The sequence below is a fragment of the Haliotis asinina genome, chromosome 7 (genome assembly GCF_037392515.1).
Source record: "Haliotis asinina isolate JCU_RB_2024 chromosome 7, JCU_Hal_asi_v2, whole genome shotgun sequence".
In the NCBI taxonomy this organism is placed as follows: Eukaryota; Metazoa; Mollusca; class Gastropoda; order Lepetellida; family Haliotidae; genus Haliotis; species Haliotis asinina.
The window spans coordinates 2,416,917-2,432,509 of record NC_090286.1 but is presented as its reverse complement, the minus strand read 5'-3'; the positions used below and the strand labels follow the sequence as shown (position 1 = coordinate 2,432,509).

General features: G+C 38.3%; 1 protein-coding gene across 1 annotated transcript; it reads left to right on the top strand.

Annotated features, from left to right (window-relative positions):
• The first annotated feature begins 5,883 nt into the window (after window positions 1-5,883).
• On the top strand, window positions 5,884-12,230 carry LOC137291191 (multiple epidermal growth factor-like domains protein 11). Its single transcript, XM_067822482.1, has 9 exons — window positions 5,884-5,947; window positions 6,624-6,758; window positions 6,939-7,154; window positions 7,700-7,936; window positions 8,328-8,462; window positions 10,692-10,826; window positions 10,913-11,047; window positions 11,578-11,707; window positions 12,038-12,230. Exons 1-9 carry the CDS (start codon window positions 5,884-5,886, stop codon window positions 12,228-12,230), a joined length of 1,380 nt encoding a protein of 459 aa, XP_067678583.1.
• Window positions 12,231-15,593: the final 3,363 nt, after the last annotated feature.

Here is a 15,593-nt window from a genome sequence, read left to right as displayed (position 1 = left end):
ATGGTTCACGAATTTGTCTCCCGTTGATAGAATTTAGGTGGAAACCAATAGGCTTTCTCTAAAGTATTAAAATCTCCCAGCAATATGTTAGGCTACATAAAGATAATTAATTGTCTGTCAGACAAATGTTTTTTCAAAAGTGACGAGAGCGGTAGGGCTATGTTTTTTTTTAATTTTTGATAGAAATAACTGACGAGGTAGTGACACATTTATATTTTTCTCTCTCTCAGAAATACAGGTTGGGAAGTTTAGCATGTGTTAATGAGTTGAAGAGTTAGTCACACTCGCTCTTACAGATACTCATTCTTATAGTGGACAAATGGATGATCGGAACGCGGCAAAGTCATAATTATATTTTCTTAATGGCAATAAAAAAATGTTATGCGCATAAATAAGAGTGACGCTTAAAATTCCTGAGGAACATTTCACATTTCACGTTTTTATTTAGCCTTACAAAACTGTTCACGTTTTTGATCCCCTTTACGAGGATTTGTATGATAAAACATCTTTCCTTACTCCGCCTCTTAACACCCATTAAACTTTTGTTTCTCCTGATGGCACTGAGCTACAAAATGTAGCTCCTTTCCGTCTTCTTTCATCTCCTCCTTGGCAATTGACTAGGCCACAAGCTGAAGGAACTCTGACAACACTTAAAAACTCAGTAACTAATGAATTACAAGATACACAAGTATATAACCACTTAAAAGGTAAATGTACTAACCTTATTTACTGATAGGTGGTGCAGCTGCTTGTGCCACTGTCACTGGATCCAGAAAAGATATTCTACATTACTAGATAACAGAAACCAACGCCATATTAACTGCCTTATACTATATTTACAAACGCCCTAAATAGAAACAATATATAATTTATTCAGACTCTCTTTTCTGAATTCAGGTTATTAAAACTCTTTCTTGGAAACATCCACTTTTAAGAGAAATTATTTTATTATATAATGATCCTACTACTGGCCAATACGACAAAACTAATGTATCCATATTTTTCCGGTTACCCGGCCACTTTGGCATTTCTGGGAATACAATGGCCGACGTTACTACCAAGGCAGCACTCAACAAATCTGTGACACCATTTCTTACAAGATAATTAGATCGTACATCCGTGACCTGATGCAGAAGAAGTGGGCCACCCAAGCAGGTATCAATACATTACATAACATAAAACCTTATATTGGTTACACATACTTGGGTTGTCAATCCAGATTTGAAGAGGTCATCATTTCCCACACAAGATATACTCATGAGTACCTATTCTGTACCCCTTGTGATGAAAGAACCACGGTCAAGCTTTGTTCTGCTTGACTGTGTTGAATATTCTATCACAAGTGATAACGATTTCAAATCATGAACTCTGAAGGATCTTTTTACAAGTGTCAGTTAGTATCAATTGTTGCATTTTAAAAGAATGGTGTTTGTTAACCGACTTGTAAATAGATAAATATTCTAGTTTGAATTAGGGACTTGGGTTGTTTGTGGCTGTATCCTCAATGGGTATTAAGGTACTGTAGAATAATTGTCTTCCTGAGAAGTTACGTAAGCTCCAAAACATTCAAAAGTAAATTCAAATTCTCCACTTTTCAGTCTTAGCATGTATATGTCCTTTTTATGTCTGGCTACATACAAAATTGATAGCAACTGAAAGGATGATGTAAATTAAGCTAGGGCCCATGCAGGAAGCAAATATACCGTAATTCTCCCATGGTCCATAGTGTGGTGACATACCTTCGGTTGCTGATGATTTATAGCCATTTTTGTAGGGTTTTAGTTCCATGCTAGTTTTATATTTCTATCTGTGATACGCTAGTAGTTTTACGTTTCATCGTCAACATTAATAAAGCTTCAAAATATTATTGGTGATTATTAATAATTAATTGATCTCGTCACGATACGGCTGAAATATTGCCGATGTGACGATAGATATTGACTCACTCATTTAGTTTTATCTTAATGCTTAGCGCCAGGCTTGAAACAAGACATATGTCGTGTGATGTCTTTACAACTGACCAATGTGGGATCAAACCACCGCTCAACATGGCCACCAAAACGATCTGTATAAGTTTGTGGCTGTAAGGACATTGCTTCATACGTGATGAACTAAACAACCGTAAATAATGACAAGGGAACACCAAAAATTGTTTGCAAAGATTTTCTCATAATGCTATTCGGCCATCTCCCGAGCAACAGAGAGGAAAAATTCACGTCGACTCGGTAAATGGTTTATGTATTGTTAAGTACTGTATTTGACGTCCTATCCAGTGTAAATAATCCGTACCATGATCAGCAATTAATTTTGTCTCCATGTCAGAGTTTCATCAAAAATATATATAACTCCGGTATAAACGTTCCGTAAACCTGTCCAGTCATCAACATGGATTCGTGGTCATGCTGTTGGTGTATGTCTGTGCGATGTACGGTGTAGCAGGTAGGTGCTGAAAAATAATTTACAAGGAATGGTTCTTGACACGTAAACATTTACGTTGAAAATGAAGTGGCTGGCTCATGTGTTTATAAATAGTTAGTCCCGTCAGTCAGTTCAAAACGCCGAACATTTTCCGAATGTCAATAATAGCATTGCTATTTGACAATTGTATGACAGTTACATCAGTCTTTCCCTGGGTGTATTTTGCAAAATGAGTATGTACATGCTTGAAATATCTCTTGAAGCAATATCAGTATCAATGGTTCCGCAAGCATACCCTTGAAATCTTGGAGTTTTAAATGAAATTGAATTCTTACAATGATTGGTACGGCTGTACATATATAAATTGTATTTTATAACCGGTAGATTAAATTAGGAATTTAAAGTGTTTGTAACTGTGTCATTGAAGGATGTAAAGAATTGTTCAATTATTGTCCAAAAACTTTCGAACTGATTTAAGTCTACCAAGCTTTTCTAATCGTAGAATGTTTGTTGTTTTGAGTAATGGCTAGCACACGCCAGCGACAGAAGGGATTGTGTAAGTGTAAATACGGTCCTTGCAGGTATCAAAACCCCACATCGTTCGTGGTGATCTACCATGATACTCAGAATTAATAGTGTATTGTTCATTTTATCGGTAAATGCTAATTTTAATTCTCGTTTCTTTTAAATGTATTTATCATGAATTTATAAGTAGTTTTAGTAACGACATGGTTACAATTCCTCCAATGTGACTATATACGTTAGCACACTCGCTAAGTATACCCATGTGTTCCAATGGACACCACAATGTTACCTGAAACCAATTGTGTTTGGTAACAGCAACCACAACTACACGATAAACACGTTTTGTGGCGTTTATAATATCATTCTACTATGAGGTTTGAGAGTGTATTATAATGACTGGTTACTCTTAGTATCACAAAAATATGGAAAACTGAGTGGAAATTTGAGACGACTGAACGGTACGCCTATAGTATTTTGACATGGTCTCAGAACATCAACAATTGATCAGATAAACATAGAATCTACCACACTGTGTTTCACAATATTTACAGATTGACGTTTGACTGTCGTAGGTATTTTTGTGATCACATTTCAGTCACAGGTCATGTCAGTGAGCGGAAGGTTCTACAATAATAGAACATTTCGTTTGTATGTTTGTATTTGCAGTGTGACTTTGTGTAAGCGTAGTGAAGGAATATATTTATGGTGATAAGTACAATGTGAGGTTGAAAAGTTGGATGCTTTTAACAACTTCCTTGTGAAACTGATCTCAATGTATGGTCAGATAGATCGGGGCAAGCTGAATACATTTAGGAGGAAAATGACTGCACATTAATTGTACAGTAAAACTTCCTTCAGTCACCTTATCATCATAGTCTATACACCTCTTTGATTCAACATTTCACTTGTTCCGTGTTGACTGAATGGCAACGAGGACCATGTTGTCGGCATCCCTGTTAAAGGTTACTTTTGTGTAGACTATTGCCAGCACAGCTGAACTGCTGTATTTAGGCTTGTACAATCCCCAGTGTCAATCTCCACGAATGTGATGACGCATTTACCTTATTGAAGGTTCCAAGCTTTATCAATAATCAGTATCACCAACAAAAGCAAACAAAAATGCATCAACGAAATAGGGCCAAAGTCGAAAATAAACCTGGTTTCGAGGTGGCGGACTGATATGAATTCACTCCTTATTCATTTTGCGGGGTAGAAGGTAATGATTGATTACTTGTGTCATTGTCACTCGTCTTATTATATTCACCTACTTCTAAATGCCTCTCAAGAATCTGGTCACAGTCACAGTTGATGTAGATTATTCACATATATAATCTGTCACAGGCAACTGCCCAGCAGGCAGATACGGCTACAGGTGCAGCTACAAAGCTTGTGTTAGATGTAGTAATGAACACTTCAATTATTTTGATTGTCCAGTAGGTCTAAAACAAGAGTACGTTCATAGCCCGATATTGTTTTCTCTCTTCATATGTGAACTGTCAGATGACCTATCAAAGTATGGTAAATATGGCACACAACTTTTCCCTGATTTGCTAGATATTCTACAACTCATGTTTGCAGACGACGTTTGACTCATGTCAGGTACTGTCCCTGGATTACAAAACCAACTGAACATATTTCCTGATTTTACGGAACACTCCGGTTTAAAGGTTAACCTCAATAAAGCCAATATTGTTGTTTTTCGAAGAGGTGGACGTTTAGCTAAACATGAACAGTGTTTTTTAAGTGAAAACAGAATTACTGTAGTAAATAGTTATAAATACCTCGGTATATTATTTTCCGCAACTCATAAAATGGGATCAGATCCCTTCTATCAACGGATAATGTAGTACTTTTAAAAGGCTTAAGTAAATTCCTATGTCATGCATATAAATTATGAGAAAATAAATGTACAACTTTGGATAATAGATAGATATCACATAGACAGTATATGACTGTCATAATATATATAAAATACATTGTATATAGAGCTGTATAGTCTGCATTGTACATGGGCCTGGGGCCTGGGGCCTGGGGCTTCGTACTAGAAGTAAACACTTGAACTATACAGTCCAGATTCGCCATGCGTATCAGAGGTTAGCAGGCAGAGAAACGATCCACCTCGTTGTGTATGGTCACACATAATCCGCCATGCCATACAGTGTAACCGGAACCAGGTCAGTCCTCTGTCAGGATACACACATGATAGTTCACAATGAAGAAATGTGAAGCTCTGGGGAGCTGTAAGATGGGAAACTATCATCTGTGTTTACATTGTCCTTAGACAGGACCAGGTCTTTAAGGCCAACACTGCCACTAGACTACTCTCAAATAGTCATGTACTGGATCAGGTCATATCATTGAACGTGAAGCCACATGTTAGTTGATTAAAATGTATTCTCTTCTACACGTTTGTGGGATGTATGGTAAATATACAATGTGTGTACCTGTATGTTTTATCTTTATTCTAAGCGCCTGACTTTGCAACAAGATCCACTGTTTTTGCTTCTATTCAAATGACAAATTTGGGATTGAAGAACCGGTGTTCTGGTCTCAGGTAGACACTCCTTCAGCTAAAACGCCGAAGCGCAAAGTATACTTATTTAGATGTAAAGACTGTGCTTCATTTTTGACGAATTAAAATAGATCAAGTAGTAATGCTGACAGGAGAACGCCAGAAACTGACTGCAAACCTCTTTCATAATGTTCCCTGGACATCTCCAGAAGATAAAACAATAGCAGGTTAAACATAAATACTAGTATATTCACATCGACTGGGAAAGTAGCTCATGTATTGTCCTGGTCTTTAGAACGGTTTGTGAATGATCCAAATATTGTTCAGTAGATAATGTTATCTCATTCTCTCTCAGAATTTCAATGAAGCAGTAAATATCCCGTATAATCTGTCAACTTCCGGTACTGTGTAACTGTTCAGCCGTCGACATGGCGGACTACAGACTCGAGGTCCTGTTGTTGGTGTGTGTCTGTGTGCTGGGCGGTGTAGCAGGTAGGTGCTCACAACTCTACAGGGAATGGTTCTTGAAAGTTAAACATGTAATGTTGAACATGATGTATCAAACAGTCCAAAACGCCTAACATTTTCTGAATGCCAGTTGATATGTTGGTTTTGTTGTTTGAAAATTCTATAGTTTATGTAACAGTTACGTCAGTCTTTCCCACCTTTTATCTGGCAAAATGAGTATTTACATGTTTTAAATGCCTCTTGCAACAATAACGATATTAGTGTTCCCATAAGTATACCCTTGAAACCCGGCTGAACATAGATAAATGGTATTTTGTAATAGATAGATTAAATTAGCAGCCTGGGTTGTAAGTGGCTGTATATTATTTATTTGCAGCGTGACATTTTGTGTAAGCGTAGTTTGGGAAGATATTGCATGATGATAAGTGCACTGTGAGGGCGAAAAAGTTGGATTATTTGAAATAACTTCTTGGTGGAATTTCCCCAATGTATGGACGGATGACCTGGTGCAAGCTGAATAGATGAAAAAGGAAAATGACTGCATGTGTAGCTTTCCCTCCTTCAGTCACCTTATCATCATAGTGTATACACCTCTTTTATCATATCACATGAACCTTGTTGATTGAATGACTGATACTCCTGAATAGACTATTGCTGTCTGTTGTTGATGCAGATCTTTCACATATATAATCTATTACAGGTAGCTGCCCAGCAGGTAGATACGGCTATAGGTGCAGCTACCAGTGCCACTGCCCAGAGGTCAAATGTAACGCTACTTCCGGTTGTCAGTCTGAAAGTTGTTCCAGAGGATGGTCCGGGCCCACTTGTCAGAAAGGTAAGCTTTGCGTGCATTGAGTGCACATTTGTCAGGACATGCAGACATTTTAGCCAGTTCATCGTTCCGACACATTATCCACGTAGGCATTATTGTCACTATTGTCTCTTCACACACCCACAATCTCGGCATGCTACGCTGTGTATGCTGCATACAAATTGCTCTTTTCATGTGTCACAGAAAATAAAGCCCTTAATAGGACTACATCGGCCAGTGGGGTCCACGTGGATATGACATCATCAAGAGTCGTGGATGGAGACAAGAGAGGAAATCTTTGTGTTGGAAGCTGTTTTCATTCTACTTTTATTGATCCCAATATAACATCTGCTTGGTGGAGGGTGGATCTGGAACAGCAAACATTGGTACATGACGTCACCATCTACTTCAGAACTGACTGTGAGTAAAGTAATTCAGCTTATCCGTCACAGTACAACGGTAACATGTTGGGCATTAAAAATTGCACCTGCTAGGTCGTCCTATCTCTCTACTTGAATTCTAACTATAGAATTTCAGAGCATGTCTATCGACATATACTTGATGAATGTAACTAAAGAGTGTATCTTTGCCTTGAAATGTATTGTACTTTCATCACGACCTGACAGTTAGGATGGGACACAAGCCTGAGTTGCTACAGGTGGTAGACATTTAACGCTTTGTTGAAATCCATCCGGTCCGATTCTACCGATGACAGTATGTCATTAGAGACAAATTTAAAAGTTACATACTAGTCAGAAATCTGCATCTGTGACAGCATTGACAACTAATCTTCATTAGTTAAGATTTTGTGACCAGTCGTAATGATATGGCGAATATGTTGCCGATGTGACTCACTCTGATGAAAGGTGGAGTTTGATCAGGTATAGGCACTGTATATTTGATACATGGAGTGATCATAAATATTAGGTTCAATACATCCTGGTTTCAATTTCTACACGTAACAGATAAAGTTCGTCGGAATGGTATCCAGATCTACATAGCTGACACTGCCGCCTCCCCAACTGATGGAATCAACTGCTACAACGTGACAGGGAACATGAATGGGACAGACATTCCTGATGTTTTGAACGTCACGTGTTCTGGTGAAGGGCGCTACCTGGTCCTGTACACCACCACTGTCAACAACGAAAAGAACCATTTGAGCGTACCTGTCTTGGATTTCTGTGAAGTGGAGGTTCACGGTAATAAGCAAGATATATTATTGGCAACTTCAGTCATTTGAAGACGTTTTCTTAACTACATAACTATTGCATAACAATATATGTTTGCATAATAATTCTTGACCAAAGTTACATGAAACGGAAACTCCATCAGCAGTTATCAGAATGCTGGAGAACAAGTCGGAGGAATCCATTAGTTTGAATGATGATTCAACGTGACACAGCATCATGCATTGCAAATTTCTGAACAATGTAATCGTCATGGTAACGACATCGACTTAACGTTTACTGCAGATGTTCATTAAGGCAAATATTTGTATTTCTGAAAGCATATGAATGAACTATTTTCCTTTGTTTTAACTTTTTTCAACAATGCCGATGACGTTTATGGCATGTTGTCGTGCCCTCTAAGTGTGTGGTCCTGGTACTTTCGGTGCTGACTGTGACAACTACTGCCACTGCGACGGTGATGTGTGCAACTACGTGACGGGCGTCTGTCCAAGTGGAATGTGTCTACCAGGTTGGCAAACACAAACATGTGATACAGGTAAGAGGTCGATGAAGTATATGCAAAAGGCTTCAGTCCAACTATATTCCTGAAAAGCGGCAATAGACACATCAGACGTGAATAGTTATGGCAAGGTTTTATTAATAGCAACTTAAAACAGCCTCTACGTGACCGGCGTCTGTCCAAGTGGCGTGTGTTTACCAGGCTGGCAAACACAAACATGTTATATAGGTGAGAGGTTGATGAAGTATATAAGTAGCTTCGGTGCAGTTGTTCCTGAAAAGCGTAGATGCTGCCTGCGTTCACGGCAATAGGCACATCAGACGTATGAATAGTTATGGCAAGGTTTTATTAATAACAGCTTGAAACAGCCTCTAGATGTGTACAACGAATGTCAGACATGCCTAAGAAAAGGCTGTCTGAAGTTAATAATATGTTAAATGACAATGACCAGTTCCGAAATATCTGTCGATACCGAAGTGGAGGTTTTACTTCTTGTTTGTTCATCCCTGCTTCCTGCGAAACAACCTGCCAGAAACTGCCAAATATTTCTCCTTGAGATTCTACCTATTGCCGTATATAGTTACGGTTTTTAAGATGTAACGGACTGTTTGTTTCTCGTAGATGTTCAATCGACGTTTTGTATTTTTGAATAGGAGTTGCCTCAACCTGTACAATCCTTCGTGTTGATACTTTCACAAGATGAACGGAAAACTGATTGAGGCTAATTGGTACCTCTCAAGACAGATATCTCAAGCAGTGTTGTGACGTATTTGAGTGAAAAGCAATCATCATTTTCTTTCGGTCGTAGTAGTGTTTACAAATCTGTAGGTCTTCAAAGCTTGTTATACACAAACGTGGTCTAAATTATGTATAATGAGGTCTCGATTATGTATAATGTTTGAGTTCGATGACATTAGAACCCTTCATATGAAGGATGCAGTAAACAAACTTGTAAGGATTAAGGATTAGTGAGTTGGAAATAATGTATGATATTGGCTGGAGATTTGGTATTGATCTGACACTGTTATGTAACTGATGTATAAATGGAAGTGAATTCTTTTTGAACTGATATGTCATATATTTATTTCATATATTTCCTGTGTTCACTGTCCTTACATATGTTAATCCAAAAGATAGTTTGATGTTGCATTCCTGCGATGTAAGTCACAATGGAAATTAAATGAAGCACTGATTTTCAAATTGTATTGATTTCATGAGCTGTAAGTGAGCTCAAGGCATGGACAATCAAAGAAACAATGAAAGACGACCAAATACTTCCTAAATGTAATTTAAACTTGGGTTAAAAAATGTTAAATACCATCACGCTATACTGTGGTATACTGTGGTATACTGGGGTATTACGCCGCAGTCAGCAATATTCCCGCTACATGGCGACGATCTGTAATCATAATCGAGTCTGGACTAGACAACTGAACAGCAACATCATCATTGATCTGCGCAATTGGGAACCGATGGTATGTGTCAACCAAGTCAGCGAGCCTGACCACCAGATCCCGTTACGACAAGCATAGTCGCCTTTACTGGCAAGCATGGGTTGCTTCTGTTGAGGATGCTGTCAAAAGAAAATTGATAACCTTATTAAGTTTTGGCTAAACTGAAATTATGCATAACATTGGGTGGAGACCGGTTATCGATAACCGATAAAACACTACGCTGTCTGTAATATTACGTATGCAGCTTTCGTCTATGATGTAACTTAACTCATTTAAAATGAAATGTATTTTGTACTGATATGCTCAGCATATAGAGATTTTGGTTTTAACATATTCTGATTATTTTCACTGTCCGTTCATATGCTAATCAACGTAAGAGTTTGATAACAACGTTCCACTCATCCGATATAAGTAATCATTAAACATTTAGAAAAAGACAATAACAATGAAATGTCATAATGTCGTGAATGTCCAAACTTCACAATTGCGTGTAAAGTACTGCTGATAAACTCATTTCCAAAATACCTTTACTTGGCCACATTTATGTGGGCCGGAGGACCTGGACTTGACAGAAAATGAAGATCAGTGACTGTAAAGATGTATATAATCAAGTTCTGGAGGTTCTGGAGAACTTGAAATGAAGTGGTTCTTGACATTACAGTGCAAGCAGTACAGGGAGATTGTACCCAACACCAATCTTCAACAATCCAGCAACACATAAAGTTTATTTAAAACCCCTGATATGATGAGATGTTTGAGACTGAGTTTATGTTATGTACATATATAATGGTATTTCCGTTTAATGTTTCAGCCTGTGATCACGGTACGTTCGGCACCAACTGCAGCAACTCCTGCCACTGTGTCGGGGGGATGTGTGACCACGTCACTGGCGTCTGTCCAAGTGGAGTCTGTACACCTGGTTGGCAGACAGAAACGTGTGACATTGGTGGGTTGTTGATAATAATTTATATATGTCTGTAGGTGTTCACAATGTGTAGGTGTATATGCTGGTATTTCCGTTTAATGTTTCAGCCTGTGATCCCGGTACTTTCGGCACCAACTGTAACAACTCCTGCCACTGTGACGGAGAGACGTGTGACCACGTGACTGGCATCTGCCCAAGTAGGGTGTGTTTACCTGGTTGCCAAACAGAAACGTGTGACACAGGTAGGTTGTTGAAGGAATTGTATGTTTCCCATTTTCGCTGTTTTCACTTTTCTGAGGCCTGTTCAAGCAGACAGTGCCAGGGTGACAACTCTAGCTGTCACCACGTGGCAGGGGAGTGTGTTGAGGGTTGTAAGACAGGAAGGGATGGAGCAGACTGCACACAGGGTAAGATACTCTAAAACTCTGGAAAAGAAGTAAAACATGGTACTACGAAGTAGTGCATGAAATGACCACTTTTCCATCGATTATTGTTGTTTTAAAACATAATATTTGGTTAACAAAACCTGCCCCAATATTAAGTGTATGTCTAGAGGGAGGACGATCCTCGAGCATAGTATGAACCTGGATTAAACATACATCTGACATTTATGAACTTCATCATGTTCCCGGTAACGGACTGTAGCTATTGTCTATTTTGAATGTATGTTGTACTGTCTTGTTTGGATGTACATTAACCTGGTTCTTCTGTTGGTGGCTGCTAAAATCCATCTTTAGTTTGCTGTTTCCGATATCGTTTTCTCACATGTTAGTGTCACAACTAAAGACCCACGATCCACTCGTCCTGGACAGCATCAGCCTTGTCATTGGTGTGGGTGTTGGAGTTGTCCTGACACTGTTGCTGGCTGGTGGGGTACTTCTGTACCTGCTCAGGACAGGAAGGTAACTATGTAAATTGCATATGATGCAGTCACCTTCGATAGACTAAAATATATTTTCATAAACCATCTTTTAAACCCAATCCCATTAATAGACAAGTGAGTGTTACGTTTCTGGCAATAGGGTGGAATGGACTTGGCGTTTATGTGAATGATTTCTTGCTGTCATCAGAAGCGTTAGAGTATTACTAAGCAGTGAAGGTAATATTATTGACATGCTGGTTGATAATGAGTTCAGTACAAAATCAGGTTAGTGTTCCATACGTACAGAATCGATTGTGCAAACTGGGGAACGAAATAGCACAGAAGACTTACCCAGGACGTTGTTTTGCAGGCTGACATGGATGCATGGGCCTGTGAAAGAAGGAGAAAGTCAGGATAAAGCTGACACCAACATTCCACAGCCACCAGACAACTACACGTCTGTGTCCGAACTGTCACACACTGACGGGGACGTCACCAACTACACTGGTCTGGACGCAGGGACAAGAACTGTCGACAAACTTTATGACGTCATCCAGAATTAAGTTACAACACATGAAACACCCTTCCGTTGAACATACCAAGTAAAACGCCAGACTGATTATCAGTGAAGCTAAGTATTTGGGCTCACAGGGGCGAGACCTACATAAGTTGTTCTTTAGTACTATGTATCACTTGCTATATAACGGTTTTCGTACTACACCGAAACGTCGCACCCATTGCAATAAAGAAGTTGATTATCCATAGAACTTGGTTTTCCTTCAGCTTTTACACTTCTAAAATGCATTTTAAAGATATGTCAGGATAATTGCATCCATGTGTCTTGTCAAAGAGTCAACTGTCGAAGAGCTAGTTACATGAGATTGAGCGCTGGTTTACTTCCAGTACATGTGCAGAAGCACACATGTACATATACTTCCTCGGATGGGTTTCCAGTTAGTATAATGGTGTATGGGAAGAAGGAGAAATAGAACTGAAATGAGCTGAAACAAGGTAATTTTCATGAAACTGTGAAAAAACAGTTAATGTTTCATTTTGTATTGTTTGGGATATGCCTTGCATGTCTTTCATGTTCGCTTCTTCTATAATAATGAAGAATCATGACTATGAGTGATTGTATGCTAAGCATTCACAGTGGGAATAAAATGTCCCCCAGTGTCTTCATTTTCCATGAGTATCTATCAATGGGAGACACACAGAACAGCCAGAGAGGACAAGGATTAACTAAATATTGATACTTCAATGCATCATTATTTGAATAATTTTCGTCTTGACATTACATTATCAGCTGAGAGGAGGGATGCTAGAAGTATCAGGTCTTCAAACGTCTTACTGAATCCGATACTTTTCGTGATTTATACACATCTGTTGTCTCAGAGTTATTTTACTACACTTCATCGACAGGCGTTTAATAAGTTCATTGTGTTTTTGCTCATTTGACATGGTGACTGTGACGTTTGATTATTCATTTAGAGAGGGTGTAACGCAACCAGCGTGAAACTTCATTATTGTTGTCACAGAATGTCCGAACTGATGCGCTTTGTCCATTTAATGAGACACCTGTGACGTTGGTACTGACTAAACTGTTAGGTACTGACTAAACTGTAAGCAATCCAAACAACGGGGCTGGTAATCGGGGTTGTAATATTTGTTACAACATCAAAATGTTACAGAGCCCACATATAAGTGACTAAAATATCGACTCTAATTCTCTTCTGCACTTATATAGGCAAATAAATGAAGGGATAATGCGTCGTGCTAAATAGCTGTACACTAAATCTATGCCAAACAGTCTCTTTTTTCAGCTTCATGCTATTGCGCTTAACAGCTGTGTTTGCAAAACCACGGAGCGCATGATCAATAATCGATTGCTACTTAGAGACCAATAACCTAATAACAGATGTTCAATGTGGTTTCCGCAAACACAGAAGTACTGTTGATCGCTCAGTGCATTCGGAGTCCTTTGTCAAAAACGCTCTCATTAATAAACAACATGCTGCGTCTATCTTTTTTAAATCTAGAAAATACATATGACACTGTGTGGAAATAGGGCATTTTAAAAGATCTACACAGGTTCGGATTGAGAGGTCGTTTGTCTAAATTTACATCAAACTTTTTAATTTCACGTCCGTGTGGGTTCTACCCTGTCTCATCACTATAATCAGGACCAGGGTGTCCCACAAGGTAGTGCTTTGTCCGTCACCTTATTTAGCATTAAAACCAACAACTTAGCAAGAGTTTTAAAGGATTCAATTGATGGATCACTTTTTGCGAATAATTTTAATATTTCTTGTCGTTGGAAAAATATGCATGCAACTGAAAGAGAAGTGGAGGTTTGCTTGATACAAGATTGATAAATGGAGTTTGGAACCTTGATTTAAATTTTCTAAATCCAAAACTAAAAGTATCCATTTTTCAAGAAAATATAAACCTCATCACGTCTCAGTCTTATATCTTGATAACAATCCCATTTAAGCAGTGAAAGAAGTCTTCTTCCTTCTCCTCCTTGGCAACTGACTCGGACACAAGCTGAAGAAACTCTGACAACTTTTAAAAAATCAGAACTAATGAAATGCAAGGTACACAAGAATATAATAACTTAAAAAGTAAATATAATAACTTTATTTACTGATAGGTTCAAGGATGGTGGCGCAGCTTCTTGTGCCATTGCCACTGGATCCAGATCAAGATCTTCTAGATTACTAGATAACAGAAACCAACTGCCTTATACTATATTCACAAACATCCTCAATAGAAACAATATATAATCTATACAGAGTCTCTTTTGTGAATTCGGGTTATTAAAAATCGTTCTTGCAAACATCCACTTTTAATAGAAATTATTTAATTAAATATAATGATCCTACTACTGGCCAATACGACAAAACTAATGTATCCATATTTTTCCGGTTACCCGGCCACGTTGGCATTTCTGGGAATACAATGGCCGACGTTACTGCCAAGGCAGCACTCAACAAATCTGTGACACCTTTTCTTACAAGATGATTAGATCCTACATCCGTGATCTGATGCAGAAGAAGCGGGCCACCCGATTAGGTATCAATACATTACATAATATAAAACCTTATATTGTTTTCACCTACTTGGGTTGTCAGTCGAGATTTGAAGAGGTCATCATACGACGATGTGGTATTTCCCACACAAGATATACTCATGAGTACCTGTTGAAAGGTGAGGATCCTCGTTCTGTACCCCTTGTGATGAAAGAATCATGGTCAAGCTTTGTTCTGCTTGACTGTGTTGAATATTCTATCACAAGTGATAACGATTTCAAATCACGAACTATGAAGGATCTTTTTACAAGTGTTAGTTATTATTAACTGTTACATTTTAAAAGAATTGTGTTTGTTAACCGACTTGTAAATAGATAAATATTCTAGTTTGAATTCGGGACTCGGATTGTTAGTGGTTGTATCCTCAAGTGGTGTTAAAGTACTGTAGAAAAATTGTCCTCCTGAGAAGGTATGTAAGTCCCAAAACATGCAAAGTAAATTTAAATTCTCCACTTTTTAATCTTAATATGTACATGAATATGTCCTTATTATGTCTGGCTACATACAAAATTGCTAGCGACTGAAAGGATGGTGTAAATTAAGCTACGACCCATGCAGGAAGCAAATATACCGTAATTCTCCCATGGTCCATAGTGTGATGACTTACCTTCAGTTGCTGATGATTTATAGTCATGTTTATAGGGTTTTAGTTCCATGCTAGTTTTATATTTCTATCTGTGATACGCTAGTAGTTTTACTTTTCATCGTCAACATTAATAAAGCTTCAAAATATTATTGATGCGTATTAATAATTAATTGATCTCGTCACGATACGGCTGAAATATACACTACCTCACTCATTTAGGTTTATCTTAGTGCTTAGCGCCAGGCTTG

What these genes read in the sequence shown, in the direction of transcription:
- LOC137291191 (XM_067822482.1), top strand. Translation starts at nt 5,884, where the DNA reads ATGGCGGACTACAGACTCGAGGTCCTGTTGTTGGTGTGTGTCTGTGTG. An exon ending in TGTGCTGGGCGGTGTAGCAG is followed by an intron (nt 5,948 to 6,623) that starts GTAGGTGCTCAC and finishes AATCTATTACAG; the next exon opens with GTAGCTGCCCAGCAGGTAGA. An exon ending in CGGGCCCACTTGTCAGAAAG is followed by an intron (nt 6,759 to 6,938) that starts GTAAGCTTTGCG and finishes CATGTGTCACAG; the next exon opens with AAAATAAAGCCCTTAATAGG.